This window comes from Sprattus sprattus (genome assembly GCF_963457725.1).
Source record: "Sprattus sprattus genome assembly, chromosome: 9".
NCBI lineage: Eukaryota > Metazoa > Chordata > Actinopteri > Clupeiformes > Clupeidae > Sprattus > Sprattus sprattus.
Genome location: NC_137928.1, coordinates 18525184 through 18546584, shown reverse-complemented (window position 1 = coordinate 18546584; position 21401 = coordinate 18525184). Strand labels below are relative to the sequence as shown.

General features: G+C 46.5%; 1 protein-coding gene across 2 annotated transcripts in view; it reads left to right on the top strand.

Annotated features, from left to right (window-relative positions):
* Positions 1-453: 453 nt before the first annotated feature.
* The window catches only part of kirrel3b (kirre like nephrin family adhesion molecule 3b), a gene marked incomplete at both ends in the record, with an annotated part of 162610 nt that continues 141662 nt past the window's right edge, over positions 454-21401 (top strand). For both annotated transcript variants that reach the window (XM_080844742.1, XM_080844741.1), the window contains one exon: positions 454-496. In XM_080844742.1, the coding sequence (XP_080700868.1) occupies positions 454-496 (43 nt within the window). The remainder of the gene's footprint in view (positions 497-21401) is intronic.

The window sequence follows — 21401 nt, the reverse complement described above, 5'->3', positions numbered from 1 at the left end:
AGTGAGGGAGAGGGAGAGAGAGAGGAGGGAAGGAGGAGGAGGAGGGGGCGCGGAGAGACGGCGATGCTCTGAGATTGAGAATGGAACGGCAGTGAGAGACTGAGCGAGAGAGTGAGAACACAGAGAGCGTGTGTGCCAGTGCAAGAGCGAGCTTTTTCACCATCAACAGGAGAGAGCGACTGTCGGACAACAACACTAGAGTGACTTAAAGACAGACAAAAAACAGGAGGACGGGAAAGACGCACCGAGAACAAGAGCGAAGACGTTTTTGAAAAAGAGCTTAAGAAACATCTGTCCAATTAGACTGAGACAGACCCTACTTCTTCTTCCACTACAGGAACTGGCAGAGGGACTGTCAGCACCCATCCAGAAGCACTACATCAGTGGTGGTGCTGCTCCAACTTTCTGTCTTCCTACACAAACTGTTTTTGAGGTCCCTCTCCGGCGGCAGAGATGATCCTTCGGGTCTTCCTCCTCATCTGTCTCATGGGTCACGGTAAGCAACTAGACTCTTTTTGCTCATCTACTCCCTGTCCCTCTCTCTCTCTGTTTCTCTCTCTTCTGTCTCATGTGTCGTTTTGCCTCTCCTGTATGCTGTGGACACACTGTAAATGCTCTTTTTTCGGAGGTTGTGGGCAAAGGGATGGGGGTGAAGGGGGGTGGGGGGTGGTGCTCTTTTGAGTTCTCAGCTCAGTCTGAAATGCCAGAGCATGTGCCGTCACCTTTCATTTGTGTTCTTGTGGAGCCTTGTGCTCTTTAAGCATGAAACAGCGTGTGTGGGGAAGAGAGATGTCAGATAAACTAGATGTTAGAGATCCTGTGTCAAAAAGCCAGAAAAGCTTCCTATGTCCCCTTCATCTGTGAGTGCGTCTCAGTTTTGCCATTTCCCCCCCCCTCTGAATATCACACTCACTCACACTCACACACACGCACCAGGCACAGTCTCTGTTCCACCGTCTGTTGTGAAAAGAGTGACAGACAGTTCACCCACAGCATGCCAAGAGGTGGTCAGGCAACACAGAGACAACCCAAAGACACACAGAGCTTTAGGAGGGATTGAAAAAACCATGACAACAACAACAAAAACACACAATGCTTTGGCTTAATCTGGGCTTGTGTTTGTTTGGCGCGTTTCGTTCTTTGAGAGCCTCACTGCTGTGGAAACAAATGGGCAAACACGGGATGATGTTTCCGCTGCCTGCCACCAGGTGGTTGTCTTTGGAAAAAAATGCACGGCACGGCACGCTCGCCTCGCCGGAGGACCCTGAGAGGTGCCGGGGATTTGATCAGTGGGTCTGACCGGAGAAGAGTCAGGCGGCGAAGCGAGCCGCTAAATAGATTGGGTCGATTGTTGGCTCTCTGGCGGCTAGTGACCCAGAAAGAGAATAGTATGGCTAATCTCGCGGTGTGTCAGGGTCGCCCCAGTGCCTCAAGAGCTTCTTTTCAAAGTTTGACCCCCTCATACTGGGCAGCATTTGAAGACTGATTGTGTGTGTGAGAGGCTTTTGTGTGTGTGTGTGTGTGTGTGTGTTTGTGTGTGTGTGTGTGTGTGTGTTGATTCGTGCCAAATACAAAAGGCTCAAATCTTTTGTTGATAATCATCAAGTGGATGTCCTATGTCTTCACTTTGAGTCACTAAAGTGGCGGTCGGCTGTGGTCCGCTATAGACTCTCAACTATTTCCTTTCCTCATGACATCACTGTATAACATTACAGAATCTAGTCTTCTATATCTGTCTCACTCTCTCAATCTCATGTTTCTTTTCTTCTCCCTCGCACTCTTTTGCTCTCTGTCTCTCTCTCCTGAGTCCTTTGATTATCATAATCCAAACACAAATCAAAGCAATACGGGGACAGTAGAGACATTTTAATGATGCTTGATGCGTGTGCTTGTTTTCATGTTCAAAAGCTCATTATTTCAGGGCACAGACTATTGTGTGCCAGGCACAAGAAATGATTGGTGTCTGGTGTGTTTGTTTGTTTGTTTGATTGTGTATGTGTATATGTCAGTGTGTGTGTGTGTTTGTGTGTGCAAGAACATAAAGCAGACAAACCCATATCCGGATGCACTCAGCACAGAGCACTAATTTGAACCCGACACTGGGAGTATAGCTTCTCATACGGCTCTCAGGGGCGGCACTTGAAGAGTAGTAGATCACGTCTCAGGAGGTTGTCAGCTTTATGATCTAGTTTTACAGCTGGGTAAGTGTATCCTGCTCTGGTGTGGCCAACAAAAAAAAACGCTCCTCTCCTTTTTTATTATTATAATCTTTTTTTCTTCTGGTAGCGAGGCCATGCTAAAAGTGGCTAAAAGCTGGGACTTTTTGCTGCTGGTCATTTGTCACTTAACCAGTGAGACACATTGCGCCCATTCATCTCTATCTCTCTGTCTCTCTGCGATTCTTGTCAGTAGACTGTGTCCCTCTCTCAGGCAGAAGGCTTTCTCACTGTTGCCTGTGATGAAAGTGTCTGTTCTGGCTGGGAGAGCAAGAAGTTTTAAAGTCCCAGGGTTCAAAGGAAGTTGGAAGTCACAAGTCCGCCACTGCTTTGGTTCTCTCCTGAAAGTGGACTGCGAGTTCGAATAGGCTCACGACGCTACAGTAACACAAAAGCCTCAGAGGAGGAGTGAGATGTATAGAGTCTCCGAGGTCTCTTAGTTTTCCCTCCACAGCTGACGCTTTCAGTTCACAGGCAGGAGATTAATACCCACAGATACCCCAGATATCGGGCGGAAGATGGCCCTTTTCTGCAATTCAGCTGAGCTGGTTATTACAATATGAAATAATATCGGCCCTGGCAGGTAAACACAAGATAACAACCTGCGTCGGCATGCTTTTTACCGGCCTCTGGGGACTCCCGTGCTCCCCTGTAGCTAAATTGTGTTTTACAAATTATTGCTCTGTTTATGTTGCCAGGCGTTGTCAGCGAAAAAGGCCAGAGGGAAATAGAGCCCTTTTTATTTTCTGCCTTTTTTCCCTCTAAATTAGAGGAGGGGGGTGGGGTGTAGGAAAAAGGTGGGCTAGCGAGCTGTTTGAGGGGCTGACAGCGGCGGTGGCAGTGTGGCTCAGGGTTGATGTGTTTGGCTGGTGGAGACGAGACGAGAGAACAGAGAGGAGAGGAGAGGCAGTGAGTTGAGTTGAGCTGAGCTGCGGAGTCGGAGCTGCGGCGGTGCCAGTATGTAGGGCACTGGCGCTCTCCGACACCTGGTCCTGAGCTGTGACTGATGGCACGCAGCCGGCCAGGACGGATCCGGGGAGGAGAGCAGAGAGAAAAACCAGCGTCACCGCTGGGCGAACCGTCTGTCTAAAAACCTCCCCTCTCTCTGTCTCTCGCTCTTCTCTTTCTCTCTCACTTGTTTTCCTTTTTTATTCCGTCTCCTTCCTCTTGCACTCTCAATGCTCCTTTCCTCTCCTCTCCTCTCCTCTCCTCTCTTCTCTCTCTCTCTCCCTCTGTCTTTCCCCTCAGCTTCTGGCTCTTTCTCCTTTTTTTTCAATTTATCTCAGCTTTCTGGACCGTGGCTATTTTTAACATCACCTCCCTGTCACTGCTTCAGTGTACCTTTCTCTCTCTCTCTCTCTCTCTCTCCACCCTCTCGCTCCCCTATCCCCTCCTCTGTCTTCAACATATCCCACCTGTCATCCAAGTTTTTTTCCCCACCTCCCCAAATTCACCCATCCTTCCTTCATTTTCCCCCTGTCTTGCTTTACTCTTTCCTCTTTCCCCCCACCTCTCTCTATGTGAAGTTACTTTGGCGTTCTATGTGTTTATATCTCCTGTAAAAGATAGATAGACACAGAGATAGAGAGAGAGGGCGAGAGACCGTAATGTGTGTGAGGTCCCCTCGGATGGCTGGTTAAAGTGTGGGCTATTGCTTGTGCTTGAACGCCTCTCTAATGAACTGCTAAAACATGCGCCGCAGAGCAACACACGGCGCTGTCGGCTCAGGCACCGAGATGCACTCCTGACGCCACCTTCTCAGATGGATGCCACTCTCACCCCAGCACTCCGCCAAGCCTGCTCTGCTCGCCCCTCTTTCTCTCTGTCTCTCTCTCTCTTTCTCTCACACACACACACACTGGGGGCAGTGCTTGCCTTTCCTGAAAATGTGCTGAAACACAAACACACACACGCACGTTGACAGAGCACACTCACACACCACACCACTCACACAAACACCCACACAACCCTGTTTTTCTTCCTCTCTCTCTTTCTTTCTCTCAGTTGTTTCATGGTTTCTCTGTCTGTCTCTTTTGCTCCACGTTTTTTATCTCTGACGTGCAGTCTGCTGCCATCAATCTCCTATGCCACGAAGGCATAAACAAGACTTACCACTGCTAACTCACCATAGTGCTTCATCTTTAAGCTCCTTTTTTCTCTCCCTGAATCCTGAAAAGCAAGTCTTAGTGCACTAAGAGCCTCGCTCTCATTTGGTAGCAATCTGTCTGCCTAAAAGTCTTTTTCCCCCGTTCGCGACCGCGACCGGAAACATCCCTCTGAATAGCCTTATAATTAAAATGTCACATTCAGATGAATGGATTTTTTTCCCTCTTCTGCGAGCAAATCTTCTGTGTCACGTCTTAAAATTACAAAGTGGTGCATATGTGCCTGCGAGTGTGGTGGGTGTCCTTCGCGAATGACAAGAGTGAATGCTATCCCGTATTTGGGATTCATTACAAAATTATTAAACAATTATTTGTCACTCTCTAAACCTTCTTCAGATACTTGGATTATGGCACGTAGTAATCCAGTTGTACTTATTTCATTTTTTTTGCTCTCTTTCTCATCACAATCATGTTTAGACTAATGAATTTCATTTATCCTTTAGCTGTCATGCTGGCTTTTCTGTCTCTGGCTTCCAATTCATGTTTGCCTTACCGCTGTTTTCCGTATTAAAGAACATAGCCATTAAACATTTTGCTCCAGTGACCATATTGAATTCAAGTAAAAGAAGTCTCTTGCATGATATTGGCCATACATCTGGGACTCATATTTGGGTAATTGATAGAGATGTCATACACTTGATTGAGGCTGCCCGGGTCACCAAGTCTTGTTTACGAGTTCTGCCGAGGCACTCTTTATAAGTCACCAGGGGAAGCCAGTGACCCTTGCTGTTTTTTTTCTGTGTCACGCTAGATTAAACCTAATCCCACGCTAGCCGATTGCCCATTGGATATTCCCTGGGAATAAGTAAACATATGAATAAATAATCAAGATCCATCTCTCAAAAGCACTGAGGCTCAGTTCCAGCCTTTAGCCCTGGATTTTCACATGAAAAGCTGACTGGAATATATTTGATCTCTTATTTTCTGCAAGACGCACATTTTGTGTGTGTGTGTACTGTGAACTGTGTTGGTGCTGTTTAAGGTGAACAGATTCTTCCATGTAGTTATTTTTTCAGATGAGATATGATAATGATAACAGCCATGGTGTTTATTCAGTGTCTTGTTAATTGTAGTTCAAACCACAGTTTCAAGGTTCATTGATAGCAGCGTGCCAAATCATCTCAAGATAATTTTACAATAATGATAGTATTATTATTGCAAGTACAGTACTGTTAATCACCGCTATTCCGTCATTACAATCCCACGCACTGTTAAACTGACATGGCTTCTGAGCTCTATAGCTCATAATGTATTTGGATATTATATGATATATAAATCCAGTGTGTCTGTGTTAGAGATACCGCAGGAAAGGATGCAGCAAAACAACTAGTGTTTACAGAGCCTCGTAAGCTTTCCAATCAAATCACGCCACAGTCAGACCCGTACTAGGACCTACAACCCCACCCCCACCCACCCACCCACTTCATCCCCTTTTTCCGAGCTTTTTCTTGGATCTCATTCCGAGGGGTTGGGGGTGATGGGGGGGTTGAATTCATCCAGATTGGTGCACTCTCGGCAAAACGGGCATTATCCGGGATTACACGTCTGCTGGGCGCAATGTTAAGTAATTCAACCAGATGCTGCAGGGGATCACGAGGTAACCTGTGGAGCCAGGTGGTGAGCAGCCAGCACTCCCCCAACCCAAACACAAACTAGAAACCATTCCCAGGGATCGTTCACTCGTTTCTGCTCCGACTCCAGAGCTCGCTAAGGGAAGGAGGGGTCCAGAGCGAGAGAGGGAGGAAGGGAGGAGGAGACGGCTCTCTCAATGAACCCATCAGATCTATGAACTGGAGGGGCGGGCTGGCGTGTGGGGTGAAGGGGTGGGGGGGCAGTTTAAGGGCAAGGCAAAGGGATTTTTTTTTTCCTGACAGATTATAGGAAGGATTAATGGCTTCTAAATTGCAGTCTAATGCACAGGAACAACGGCAGCGCTATTGGGCTCGACTACTCTCTATGGAAAGTGCAGAGGGAGAACCACTCTGCTTTTGGTGCACAGCTGGTCAAAAGCAGTGGCTTCCTCTCGGTCTGTGGGTGGACGGTAGAAGGAGAGTAGCAAAGACATAGACCTTGCTGAACTCATACATAATTGAATGTTATCATTGAGCGAGTGTATTATTCAATTAGTATGACATCTGAATAGAACATTGAGGATTGGAGGTGAGAGGTCGGGTTCAAGTGTCATATTGAGGTCATCAGTATTGAGATGCCGTATTGATTTTATGCATTTAACCATACACTGTGTACTACAGTATGTATGCAGTATGGATGTGCTGAAGTTGTATGCATCCCCTGCATGGTATAAAAAATATGTAACAATGGAAATATGTGTCGAACTAGCCAGCAATTTGTGTTATTTCTCATTTTCTCTCTTTTGTCATTTTTCTTCTTTCTCTCCTGCTCCATGTATAAAGCCTCACTTCTATCCACACTGCCGACACAAGCCCTTATCTCACACACCCTCTTTTTTGCTCAGTTTAATTACAAGCTACTGTTGAGAACCCGGCACTTCTCAAGCCATTGTCTGACCATCTGTCCACTGACTGAACATGAATGTCGGCCTGGCAAGGTTTGCGCCTGTGCACCTGCAGACTACTGTACATGCAGCGTGAACATTTCTCTTTTTTTGGGGGGGGGGGGGGGGGGGGGGGGGTGGGGGGTGGGCAGAAAAAAGGCAATCAGCTCAGATGTTGTGGTGTGTGCAGTTGTGCTGTTATTGCCTTTGGTAAATCACATGTCGTCCGCAAGAGTGGGGAGCAGCCTATATAATGCTGTGTATCCTGCAAAGCGGCTGGAGTGTTTTGTGAGTAAACCAGCCAGTAAATGCGCTGACAGGATTGTTACGGGCAGCGTTGGAGGGAGGTGGGAAGATGTATTTCGTGTTGCGGCGCAAGCGGCACTTGAGGAATTGGGTTGCTGATCTGATAACGGCTGGAGAGTGGTTTGCTGGAAGTTTCTGGGACAGCGCAATATTACACCTGGATGAACTTGGCTGTCGCACACCCTCTCCCCCCTCCCCTGCTAATCCGCCTCTTTCAGCCCAGCCCACCCCCCCCCCCCACAGGCACACCTCTTACCTCTCTTCCCCACCTACCCCTTTCTCTCAATCTTTCTTTGCTGATATTTAACAAAACAAGCAGGAGGCAGAGTGGTTTTCAAATTGTACGCACAGGGTAGCCAGATATGTCTGTGTACACTGAAGGTGGGGTGCATCTCTGTGCAACACCAATTACAGAAGTGAGCTTTGAACGGCAATATAAATGCAAATCAGGCTTTAAACTTGTATGTGGGAAACAAGCAGAGGAAGAGGAGCACCTCATGCCGGAAAAACGCAAGCGTCTCTATCGACACAATAGCCAGTCTTGTGTTTCAATACCAGAGTTTACCCCAGGGAGCAATATCTGTTATGAAAAGCCAAACAGTGCCCTTGTTATCCATCTAAGAGGAGGTATTGGACTTTGGTGTTACTAGCGGCACTTGTGTAGGTGTGTGTTGAGAGGAAGTGCAAGTGTGTGGGTGTGTTTCATCCCTGCTCATTAATTTGGGTTTTGGGTAAACAGCAAGGAGTGTAGAAGAGCAAACTACGCTCTCTGTGGGAGCTGGGGATAATTGTTCACAGAGCGTCACGGTTTGAGATCCCCCCCCCCCAATTTGATCTTCCAGCGATCTGAAAGACGCTTTTTTTTTTAAAAAGAAGCCTGTCTGACCTGAATGGCAGGGTGGGGGTCCAAACTGTATTTGTACTTGCAAACAAACAGTCATTAAAGTATCCCACAGCCTACAGCCGACCAAGAGCTACTGATTTCCTTTGCATAGCCTCAGCACACAGGCATCAAAAGAGTTTTGGCTGGGTCTCACCCGCATCATAAACCAGAAAAATGTTTATGTAACCAAAGTTATCTAACAAAGGCTGGTTTTATGAGCCGCCAGTGAGAGAAGTTTGGCTGTCTGGGTTGTTTTCTGAGGGGGGGTTGGGGGGGTGGTGTTGTTGTTGGTGGTGATTCTCCCCCTTCCATCTCCCTGTCAGCCCTGGCGTGAGGCCAGCTTCTCACGGCCTAATTGCAGAGTTTGTTACGGGCAGCAGAGGAGCTCCTGACACTGGGCTTAGGAGGCTTGTCAAACAGAGGCTTTCCGTTCAAAGACGCAGACGGCAAATTCCCATCGGCCCCTCGGATGACTTAACTACGAGGCCCGTGGCTCTGAATTATGATGGAGCTGGTATGTGTTGTGCTGTCTGTCACTCACCCCTTCTGTGACTTTCCATCCTCTGCCTATAGAGGGAGCTGCTGAGCCCAACTGCCATTCTTATTCTCATGTGACACTTCACCGGTAGGGTCAGGCTCCATTTCTGCCACCTCTGAGAGCCTCATTGCCTGTGATTTCAACACCCATCAGCTACAGCAGGGAGTAAAAAAACACTCTGTTTCTCTGTTTTTCGTCCATATGCATAGTCTATCTGAAGTGATTTGAGAAGTAGAGAACCACTTTTGATTGCTCCATCTATCATCACCATTTGTCTTCTAAAAGGTGTCATTTATGAGCTCACTCTACAGGAACAATGGGGGCTATTTTTATATGCCAAAAGAATCCTTTAGCATACTCTCAGAAGCAGCCCCTGCACACCTACACACACTCGGGGAATTACTGTTGCCAGGCTGGACTCTGGCCACATTTTGTGGCAAACATCTCTCTTCATCTCCTCCCTCTTATATCCCACGGTGCATTAAGAGGGATTTGAGCAAGAGAGAGAATGAAAGCACTGGAAATTAAACTCTAACTAATTGTGTGTTTTTTTTAGTTTTTGCCATTTCATGATTGTGAGCTTGTTTAGCACTTTTTGCACATTGCAGACCTAATTTTCATGCTGAGTTCAAGAGCAATTTAATATCAGAGTTTCCCTCTTCCTTTTTCTTTTTTCACTCTCTCTCTGTCACTCTCTTTCTCTCTTCCACAACCAGCGCGCCTGCTGAAAAATGCTAATATGCTATTGCACGGTTAAATGATTTGCCATCCTTTCAAGCGGTCTGGCAGGGATTTCAATCTGGCTGGCCTCCCGGGTGAAGCGGCAGTGGTCATTGCTCAATCCCCTGTGGGACATTAGAGAAAATCACAGAGTCACACCGGAGTTGCCCCGGCCCTGCGCTGGCTCTTGGCCTCGGACCTGTGCTAAATGGCATGGGCTCGCTGCTGACTCCAGTGTAAGACACACCACTTAAGGCAAATGTAATCAACCCCCCCACCACCACCATCACCATCACCCTTTCCACAGGTTAGGAGCATCAAGGAAAGCATCCTCTCCCTGTGAAGGGGTTAATAAACACTTATGGAGAAGGGTAGGCCCGTCCATTATTGGATATAATAAAGGAATAAGTGGAGGGCGAGAGAGAGAGAGTGTGTGTGTGTGTGTGTGTGTGTGTGTGTGTGTGTGTGTGTGTGTGGGGGGGGGGTCTTCTTCAGGAGGCCGGTGATAAACACACTGAGTGTCAGAGATTGGATTAGAGCGAGAGAGCCTTAAAAGGCATGGCAGTTTATTGTATCCTTATCTGAAGTAATAATGTTACCAGGGAGGCCCATATAATGACAGATAAGTGGACTCTAGCCATATAAAAGATATAATGCCAGGTCCAGATAGCTCTCTGATAGCCGGTCCTGAGTGTGTGGTCAACGTGTCTCTCTGCCGGTCAAGCGGACAGGGCGAGGAAGCAAGGAGAGCTTTGGAGTCACATGAAAATGATTCATATGCCTGCACCCAACCTGCCCCCTCAAATACACCGAGATTTTGCCTTGCTCTCAGAGGGGAGAAAAGCACTTCTGGTTTTAGGTAGCAATCTGACTTGCGGTTTGTTGCTAACTAGCATGTAAAACCACACTAGGAAGTGTTTCTATCCATTTTTTCCACCACAAGTTTAATGTGTTTGGAAGTTGTCTCAGAAAATAAGGTGGCAAATCTGCTGGAAGAGGGGGAAAACAGCGAAAGAAGCACCTTAGGTTGTTCAGCAAACAGCAAAGGAGCGATTTGAGGTATTTAGGTAAGCCAACAGCTCTTGTTCTCCAGGCAGGCTCCGGGGGATTTTCTTCCTTTCCAAAGGCCACGTTATCTCATTATTGTCTGATTAATAACATCAAAACACAATACCTCCCAGGTAAACACAGCTATCTCTGCACATAAAAGAGAAAACTCAAAGCAAAAAAAGGGATTGCTGTCACAAATTAAAGGTACCAGAAGATGCCTGTGGTAATCCTTGGCGTTGATGTGCATATGTGTACGTGAGCGAGTGAACAAGAGAGATTCCCCTCTCTGCTTCCTTTGTATGGTAATTTTATTATCGCCTATTGTTCGAGGAATCATAACAGCTTTACCGTGGCAAATTTAGAATCCATTTGAAATTATTCATCCTTGTGATGGATGTGTTGCAGCTTTGATAGAGAGGTATGAGAGATGTAAATAGCACAGCGTAAATACGACAGCACAGAGAGACTCAAATATCATCCTGCTTCGCCCTATTCTGGCACCCATAACTACCAGGGGGTGTGTTTAACACTGCCCTCATGCCAAGTGACATTAGGAAAGCAGCTAGTTAAACATTCCGGTCTTGTACATTACAGGGATATATTTTCAGAGGATCTGCTATCGGCGTCACAAAATCGCTGTCTAACTCCAAAGACTGTCCCCATGCCGGTGACCTTTGCTTCTGGACAGCTCTATTCATTAAAAGCTCATTTGCCCGGTTCAGGTCACAGGGACTCCAGCCAAGTGATAGACTGGTTTTAGGGATGCATGGGGCGGGAGTGAATCAAATTATCTCTGGATCTGTGAATCTCCCGCAGACGTCCACAGACCCTCATCCAGATGGACAGGTTCCTTGCTGGGGCAAGAACCCAGTTAGCTACTGATTCAGGAATCTATTCAGGATGAGAATTATGGAGTTCTGCTGTAGTAAATTATTATTAATTTATTTATTTATTTTTTAATTTTTTCCCCTCTAGTTTTGTTCCAAGTTTATTTTTTCTGTCTTTCGGGTTGTGACGAGGCCTTGCGCGGTTGGACGCCGGTGTTCACCCAGTGTGCTCCTCCTGTCCTCGCCGTGCGTGTGCGTTGGCACAGATACCGTAATTGTTCCGCCTCACTTGTAAGACAACATACTCTCTTTGGCTCGGTGAAAGCCCAAGGACGGCAGTAATGAGGAATGGCCATGTGGGATGCAGGCCCTCCATTGTACTCCCTTCAAATAGATATGAAGGAGCTGCACTAGCCACTCCACCTCAATAAGCCTCTGAAACGCAGAGTTGGAAGAAATGGAGAAATAAGGAGGCTAGAGACAAAAAATAGAGGTGGTGATGGTTAGGGGGGCGCAAGGAGGACTTTCAGTGCCTTCTCCACTCTTTTGAAGGCTGCCAAACAAGAGCCTTTCATCTTGCAGCCATTGCACAGAAAGGCGACGGCCAGGGAGTCAGAGAGCCAGCATCCAGGGTGAAAGATGAGCAAGGGAACATTGCAGGGGTCTCTTTGTTGCCTCCGCCCCATTCAGGCGTCCTTTGGCAAAAAAAAGGCATCTCAGCCTGTAGTCCTGGTTCAACACATTTATCGAAACCTGTCTATCTAGCACGGGCAAGGTGAGAATTGAAAAGCGGACCCCATCAAAAGACCCCGTTCCAATTAAGGGGCCAAGCGCCTTGGTCGTCTTTGCTGTAAAAGGCACCCTGATGTGCTGCCTCTCTAATGAGATGGGATGATGACTTGGAACATGTGTAACACAAATGACAATTTCTTCATACATAATGTGCACTGGCGTCAGAGTAAGGCATCTGAGGAAGAAAGATGAGAAATGAAACGAAAATAAGTACGCTGAATCTTTGAAGCACGGGAAAAACATCTTCCTACTTTTTTTAAAAAGCATTTTGCACCACATGATCAGTCGCTGCTTGCTGACTTTTCAGTTCATTTCAGTTTCATTTATCTTTTTTGTCCTCCTCTCCCCCCTCTCTTTCCCCATCTCTCTTTTTCTCTTCGTCTCTCTCTCTCTCTCTTGGGAAACAGATGCCCCAAACGCGGGGAGGCATTACATGCCTCATGAGCTGCCCTCTCAAGGGCCATGTGGCATGACATGTGGCATTACATCTTGGGCTGCAAGCGGCTACACGCAACACTGATCCCTCCCCTGGCCCCGTACACACACACACACACCCACACACACACACACAAATAAATATATAAATAAATAAAGTGAAGAGAAAGGGGTAGACAGAGATAGATGGAGCGAGAGAGATAGAAAGAGATGATAGAGTGAGAGAGAGCTAGATAGAGAGAGAGAGAGTTGTTAGCTCTGAATTAATGATGGACTCAGAGCAGTGGTGGCCCCCACAGAGGCATGAACCAGATTTCAACCTGGAGGTCCCAGGAGGTGAGGCGCGCCATGTGCCCGCGCACCATGTGCCGCCACCAGGCCGCCGTGCCGTCACCGGCTCCCCGCACTGGGCCACAGGGACAGCGCACCGCTAGAGCAGGGGAAACAACATTATGTAGGGCAGCTCTCCATGAAGGAGTATAGAAATGATGTTTGTGTGTGCGTGCATGGGCATATGTGTGAGCATGCACATGCATGTCCATGATTATGATGTCTGCGTTCATGGGTATGTTTGTACACATGTGTTGGTGTGTGTGTGTGTGTGTGTGAGAGAGTTTGTGTGTGTTGGGAGAAGGTGATGGCTCGGCTGAGATACATCAGTTAGACCGACAGCTCTAATAAATTACAGCGACAGACCGCTGTGAACAAACAGCCTAATGGAAATAAAGTGGAAATTATCAGCCAGGGAATGGAGGAAGAAGAGAGAGATGGAAAGAGAGCTTGTGGGAGAGATACAGATGAGAGGGGGAAGCAGATAAAGCCTAATGAAAAGAGAGATGGATGGAGAAAGGAGGGACAGCGGAGAGAGAGAGAGGATGAAAAGGCATTGCCATTACAAAGGCAAATTACCACTTTGAAAAGGAAAATGTGTTTTCATTTTCGTCATTATTTATAATGAAAACGGAAAATCGCGGGAGAATCCTCAAACATAACTCATAACGCTGCCTTTCCCATCATCCCACATCCATCTAATCTTCATTCTGTCTCTCCCATCTCTTCTTTTCTCATCTTCTCATTCCCTCTATCATCCCCCAGTCCATACACACACAGAGACACACACACACACACACACACAGAAGCACCCCCCAACAAACAGTCTTAGCTCTGAGGTAGGCACGCTCCACTAATACAGCCGGAGAAAGCCTGCGAGCATATGTCATTAAAATGCTTAGACATGTGGAAGGGAACGTCTGGAAATGGGAAGGGAAAGGGGAAACAGGGCGTCTGGGGAGAGTTTGTCGGGAGCAATCAGCGTTATAACCTCCTACTCTGAGCCCCCCTCTGTCAGACACTCAGGTCGGGGTGGGAGCCGGAGAGAAAGGGGGCACAGTGCCACCCCTGTGGATGGAAGAATGCCTGGAGGGATTTGAGGGGGTGGAGTAGGGGTGAGGGCTGCTAGGACTGTAATCACATTGCAAGGTAGTGATAGGAGGGTGGAGAAAGTGTGTGTCTTGTGTCAGAAAGAGATAGAGAGGAAGTGATAAATAGAGACAGTGAGAGAGAGAGGGGGGGGGGGGTGTAGTGAAGTCTATTCTTTTGGTGAAAATGGCTACTGACATGTGTGAGGATTGTTGCCTCTAATTCAACAGAGAGAATAAAGGCCTACAGGCTTTTAAAAAACACAAATATGGCACTGGGCATGGTTTTATCTCCAGAGGTTACAGAAGGTCAAATGGATGAGCCATGAAAAGCGGAACAATAAAGACAGAGTCATAATTTCTTTTTTTTAAAGACTGATTTGCTATGGGCCTTTTCTGCTGCTCACATCTATCCAGTTTAATGTTTAATATTGTCCAACCTCGTTAAATGCCGGCTTTAACGGCATTTTCTTTTTTCTACAGTCGAGATAATGCTTTGCTGCAGATCGTACTGCTATTAATAATAAAAAGATTTTGAATCATAAAAAGGCAAATTAGGGAGTTCTGCAGGCAAAAGCTGCACTATTTCTAACCAAAAAGCATGGGCTGTTTACTTTGGTAAAGTTTCCATTTGCACGCTCAGTTGTCCTAAATCCCTACAGCCCACAGCTGCCCCCCCCCCCCACACCTCAATGATGAACCTCAAATGGCCAAGCCGTTCATGATGAAGCAGAGAACGTACTGTGTGCAGGTCTGCAGCTTTGAACCTGAACCCACAGCGTAGCTACAGCCTTACAGGAGATGAAAACATCCTCTAACAGCCTCTTGGGTAAAAGAACTGGCAGAAACACTTTTTTGTGGATGCCTGCAAGCTTTTGTGCCTGCATCAGCATATTCAATTAAGAGACAAAGAGCAGGGGAGAAGGAGTGCTGGGAGAGGAAGGCGAAGGTAGCCAGGGGAGAAGGGCGCTCTGTGTGTGTGTGTGTGTGTGTGTGTGTGTGTGTGTGAGCGAATCAGACTTTTGCATACATGCGTGTTTGAGTGCGGAGATGCTCCAGCGGAAGCATAGTGCGGCGCGGCAAACAGTGCCACTGCGTGTTTGTCACGGCGAGCCCAAACTTGAGGAGAAGGAAAGGAAGCGGGGTGGTGTGTGTGTGTGTGTGTGTGTGTGTGTGTGTGTGTGTGTGTGTGTGTGTGTGTGTTGAGGGAGGGTAGGGGGGTACTGGAGGAAGGAGAGTTTCCCCAAGGCTGAGAGACTCTGTCAAGCCGATTAAGTCACATGGGCGGGAGTGAGAGCTGGGAAATTGAATCAGTGCAGGCCGGGAGAGAGCGTGTGTTTGTTGCGCCCCCGCTCCCCAAAATAAATAAATAAAAAACAGCACCACCAAACACAATAAATAATGAATTCATAAATAAATAGAAAACTATCAACATGACAGCTAAATCAGACACACTTTTTTGTTTTACCTGACCCAAGAGGTCTAAAAGAGCATCTTGGCTTCTAACACCATCAAGGCAGTCTGGCCCCCTTTAAAGTTCATGTGATAGGAGCTGACTGAAAGGCCCTGATATAGAACGGCTCTGTCAAGCCCTGGGAGAGATGGCTAATGGTGTCACGGGTCTTCAAGGGGGAATGAAAAGCCATCTGTATCGCCCGTGCGGGGAGGGCGTCATGAAGAGAAAAGAAGGGGTCAATAGAAGCCTAATGTTTGCACAGAAATGGCATTGTGGACGAGGCGCCGCCATTGGGCACAATTTGTCTACTGTCCCGATCCTGTGATCAGCAGACCTAAGATCATGAAAAAAAGCTAATGTCTGTGGTGAAAGGGTAGTTCTGTTGAAAAGCTGTGAAGTTGTCTTTTGTGTTGGCTGATGTGAAGGCTGAGCGCCAGTATCAGGCCAACCCAAGACATGTGAAAAAAAAGACGTTTTCCCGCCTGCAGATGCTCCGGCGCCCTTTTCCTCTGACTTTGTTAAGGGATGGAGGGATGATGTCTGCTCTTGGATGCCCTCGCAACCGTCTGTGCAAAGGCGAGAGAGTGCAGAAACAAGGCCAGGGTGAAGGGGGCATCATTAGCAGGGAAGACAACGCTCCCAGTAGGAGAGAAGGAGAGAGAAGAAGACGGAGAGGAAAGAGAACAAGGAAAAGAGAAGCGTGAGTCTCTCTCTCTCTCTCTCATTCTCTCTCTTTCTCTCCCACTGTGTGCCCTCCTCCACAATACCTGGGCCAGAAGGTCACTGTGCATCGCCTGCGCTAAACGATAATCCCTAAATACCTCGACATGCTCTCAGAACAGAGGCCACTTTGAATTAAGAGTCATTTAACTGGAAATTGAGCTGGAGACTGAAGCACGATGCCCTGAAGCTCCGATCTCATGCTCTCACTCTTGTCCTCGCTCACTCTCTCTCTCACCCAAGTCCAAGAATCAAAATGGGAAAGAGAGAGGAGATGGATTCAGAAACCAAGAAAATACATTGTGTGGTTTCTGTCTGCACATAGACCAAAGCATTTATATGCCATCTATTGCCGTGAACACAGTCTCTGTTGCTATGTGGATGTCCTTTGATGAAGTTCATTCAACACAGTCATAAGGCTTTTTATTTCGTTTTTTTCCCCTCTTCACACAGTACACATCCTGTCTTTGTAACATACAAGCTTTATCCAGTGGCTTTTGACTAGCATGCCATATTCCAACGCTGACAAACAGATCTTTGTTTTCACATTTGTTACAATTTGTTCCGACAACATGCTGTTTTGAAAAGATATTTTTCAAAGAGGCCTTACTTAGAGGCATGCTTTTGAACATTTAGTCTATTTCTTCTTCTCTCTCTCTCGCTCTCATACCCTTATTTATGCTGAAGGTAAGTAACAAGCTGTGGGAAGTCTGATCCTTGACAAACTACTCTCATATCTTTCACTCGGCCATGAAGCACTTCATTGTTTTGTATCTGGTTGAACTGAAACACACGTTTTTCTCTATCCCTTCACATACGTAGATCAACCAGGCCTGAGATTGTATACTAATGCAAGACGAATGAAAACACTGTAAAATATTTGAGTTCAGCTGTCATCCAGAATGCTTGTGTGCTTTCCTGTTAATTCTGGAGACACGTCGACAAAGATGACAACATTTCACATGGCACAACCCACCTGCCTCTCAGGGTAACAATAGCTATTCAGATCCTTGGCTTAAGAATTCGAGTGTCTCTCTGTGTGTGTTTGTGTGTGTGTGAAAGAAGCCCTGAATAGACCACTGCTGTCAGATGGCAAAGGGGATCTGGAATACACAATGTGGCAGCGATGCCAACATACAACACCATCTCGCCCAGCTCAGTGCCCTCCTCGAGGAGTCAAATGCAACGGCCTCATTTTTCGAAATGAGCGATGTGACAGAGAGCGCGGGGAGCAGACCCGTCTCTTGTCTCCCGCAGCAGGGAGAGAAACCATGGGGCCCAGTGTGGGTCAGAGAAGCCTTGTTTGCCAGCTGGGTTCTCATGCCCTGCACAGCGCTGGCAGAACAACAGGAATTGAGGAGCATTTGAATTGCAAAGGTCTTCAAGTGACACAAGCGACCACCATTGGAGCGTGTCTGTGTTCGTGCTGCCAAAACATTCCCAGAAGTCAACAATACTGTTTTTTTTCCCTTCCCTCGGTAGAAGCATAATGCATACATTGACAGAAGGGAGCCGTTAGACCATTCACGTCGGAATTCTCAGTTGACAGAAGACACAAGGACACAGTCAGTGTCAAGAAAATAACATTCTGTGAAGAGGCAGTGTTTGCTTTCAACCAGCATCTTTCTTCAGGTTCAGCTTATTCAGCAATAAGCATGAAGAAGCAAATGTTTTACATGGGAAAATAGTGTCCTATTCAAACCAAGATACACAGGAAGCACTCTGTATAGTGGTGATCTTCATATCCAATCTGTTTTCATGCTATTGTGGGCCCACTGCCTTCACAACGTAACAATGCATTCTCCAATTCTCTGTTACTGCGCGACCTGTCTCATAATGCACACTGCACTTTAGGCAATATATTTTCCTTTGAGAGAAAAAGACTGAACAGAGACATCTCATTTATTGACAGCAAAGTTCCTTGAACTCACTGCAAAAGTGTTGATGCGTATGCACTCTGAGAGGGAATGAAATTGCTAGAATAAGCCGAGCAAGGAATGGTGGTCAGAACACAAAGAAGTTCCAATATTCTCTAAAATGGCTGAATTAGTGCAACTGTTATCATTTCACCCTAAAGTCGGTTGTGTTGAATTTCATGCAGTTCTGTTCATTCAGTGCAATACAATATAATACATTTATCACATAATGTGAATGCTGATTGTCTACTGAAATACAAGTCATTGAAAGGCCATCACTTTGACTATCAAAGCAAGCTCATCTAGAATTACCTATTATCTCTAGCAGGCCCTTCCGAGGGGGCATTGGGGAAGCCTCCAGGCTTTGCCCAGTTACTTAGCTGCCGAAAGTCAGACAGATTTACTGGTCCCTGATCAGTCAAGCGTTCCAACCCATCTCCCACCTGGGCAGTACATCACAGAGTGGCACTTGCTCATCACGCAGGCTTTGCCAGGGAGCACATGGCGTGTCACTGTAAATCCTCCGACACGTCCTCCTCCCATAGGGACTCCAGAGAACTATGGGCTCGCGCGTCACACACAAACTGAACTGCACACCCACCCACATCATCCACTGCTGGTATGGAAACTAGGTCTGCACAAAACAGCACAGAGGCACAGGAGACCCATGGCATGCAACCATTCATTTGTATACAATGCTAGAATTTTTGATTACTTTTACCCCTCTCTAAATAATAAACTTGTTTTTTTTTATGGGAGAAAGAAAGGAGGCCCATAAATAGAAACATTGGCAGGCAGACGGGGAGCGTGATGGGCAGGTGGGGAGCTTTGAATTTGCTTTGAAAATATGATTAGGAGCTTTTGCATTTTGATAAGAATGCCAATGTTTTGAGTGACAGTTACTAATGCAGACTTGGAGTGTTGATTACAGAAGTATAAAAACACTTACTAATTGCACGTTAACTATCTTTTAATTCGTTGTTCATTTATCATTCCAAAATAGAGTGAATTAGTCACATAACATTTAATATAAAATATTATGTTTATGGTCTATCAGGGGGTTGCTCTTCATGCCAGTGACCGGTCTCTGGTGGGCCCCCCTCACCAGCAAAGGCCAGTGGTAGTTAGTGCTTGTGGTCTCAAGACAGATCAGCTTTAACTGCATTTACATACTGTATATTAGATTTATTAAGAGCAGCCCATCAACCTCTATGATGGCATGTAAGCTGGTGCATCAGTGAGGGATGGCTCTGGCCGCATTAGCCATGTTTAGTACTCAGGGCTTGTGTGTGTGTGTGTGTGTTAATGTTTGTGTGTATGCACATGTACAGTATTTGTGTGTACTTTATTACCAGTGGCCCTTCTGAATTAGTCTGCCCACCAGCATTTAAATGGAGCACTTAGATTAGGAGACCCCATATGAGCATAGACACAGAGAGGATTAACCCTGTTTTAGCCACCTTCTGTGTAAAAGATTGGTTGACCCTGCTGTGACCTGGTTTTAGGGGTGCCATGTCATGGCTAACGGAGAGTGGCCCTGTGGCAGATGAAGCTTAAGGGATATCTCAGAGGGGTTCCACTCACTGGTCAGGCAAACTTTACAGCAGACATTTTCAGACTGATTGGTTTTATTGGTTTGATAGTTTGACTGGTTATCTGCCTCTCTGGCAGAGCATTAATGGGATTTTAGGTCAATGGAAACTTGCAGAGCTTTGCCATACATTACAAAAACACAAAGATCTCTTGGTATCCAAATTCCTGTGATCTCATGTTGCCTTTGAATGGCTTTGTTTGTGTATCCAGAGACAGTAGTGGATCAGGTCAACATAGCATTCAGCTCAAGACTGCAACTGGTTTACGAACAAAACAAAGAACTACTATAGCGTCCAAATCCTGACTATGGCCCCTATATTCTCCTTGGGCCCTGCCCAATGGTGGATTATGAAGGGGGGGTTACCTATTGGCAGGAGATCATATGGGTGATGGAATTTAAAATGTTATGAAGAGCAATGGTAAGAATGCTTGGTTCCAAAGTCTGTGTGTGTGTGTGTGTGTATGTAAGAGAGAGAGAGAGAGAGAGAGAGAGAGAAAGAGAGAGAGAGAGAGAGAGAGAGAGAGAGAGAGAGAGACTGAAGGAGAGGTGGGGGGGAAGCAGACAAGAGGAGATAGACACCTTAAATCCTTCCCATTAGCAGACTCCATTGCCGTGGGATTGGGCTTTGATTCAGTGTCCGAGCTGAGCAGGGCTGCTTCCTGGGAAAATGAAACGGGATGACAGAGATCAGTGACAATGCTGGGGATAATCGCACCCCAATCACAGCCATCTGGTCGCAATCTTCAGTGCCATCCACACGCTCAGTCGCCAATCCTTCCCACCAAATCCTTAAATCCTCACAATCTGCAGCACTACAGCTTACCGGCGCCGTAATCCACGTTGCACCCCACGCCGTCCACATGAGCAGGGCCTACCCCCCAACCCGTCCTCTCTCTTACTCATACCTCTCCTCCACCAACCCCACCCCCTGGGGATCACTCAGTGACTGTGGGCAGGTGCAACCCCCACTACAGAATATCAGATAACATATTACACAGGGAAGTAATTGAGATCTGTTTGGTGGAAAGCATGTTTTTCTCCCCAACCTTCCAACCCCTACTTTTAGAGGATGATATATTGGTAATCTGAATATTAATGTGGACAAAGGATAAAAAAAGCAATACATGTGGATTTCTGAGGATATTAAAGACAAACTACCATTGCATAGAGTATCTGTTGATAATTGCTATATGTTGCTTTTGTTTTTGTCCGAGGATTAACCCAGTGGGTTATTTCCTTTTGAAATCTAATCATGCTGTTACAAAGCATTTTTGCAGTGCTGTAGCTAAAAACAAAATCAAGACCACTACTGGATTTGTGAAAGTATTGTTGACGATGATATATATAGTTAATGTTTTTGTACAAGTATAGACACAAGATCTCATCTCTATGTCCTTTTGATGCGAGTGACCAGCATCAACGTTTTTTGACCTAGTGTCCAGGCCATGAATCTGGAACAATAAAAAGAAAGAGGCATTATGATCCATGGGGATGAAAGAAATGTTGAAGACACACTTGTCTGATGAATCCAATCTGCTGGCTGTACCCTGGCTTTTGTTATTACCCCAAATCGTGCTGCTCAATAGCACGACCGCTACAAAAGGTCAGTCGCCAATAGTTTCCACACTGGGATTGGCGCGGCCGAGGTTAGAAAACAAACTTGTGAAGCCGCATCAATATAGCAAAAAATAAAAAATAAGCAGCCAATTTTCCCTCACCTCAGCTCCCCAGGAATGGGCCAGACTGATGTTGACTCCAGAGCCATCGAAAGTATTTCTGTTGCCTCTCCCCTGTGTTCTTGGAGATGCTTTTGTCACTCTCAATGTGCCTTCATACTGCATCTCTCCGAG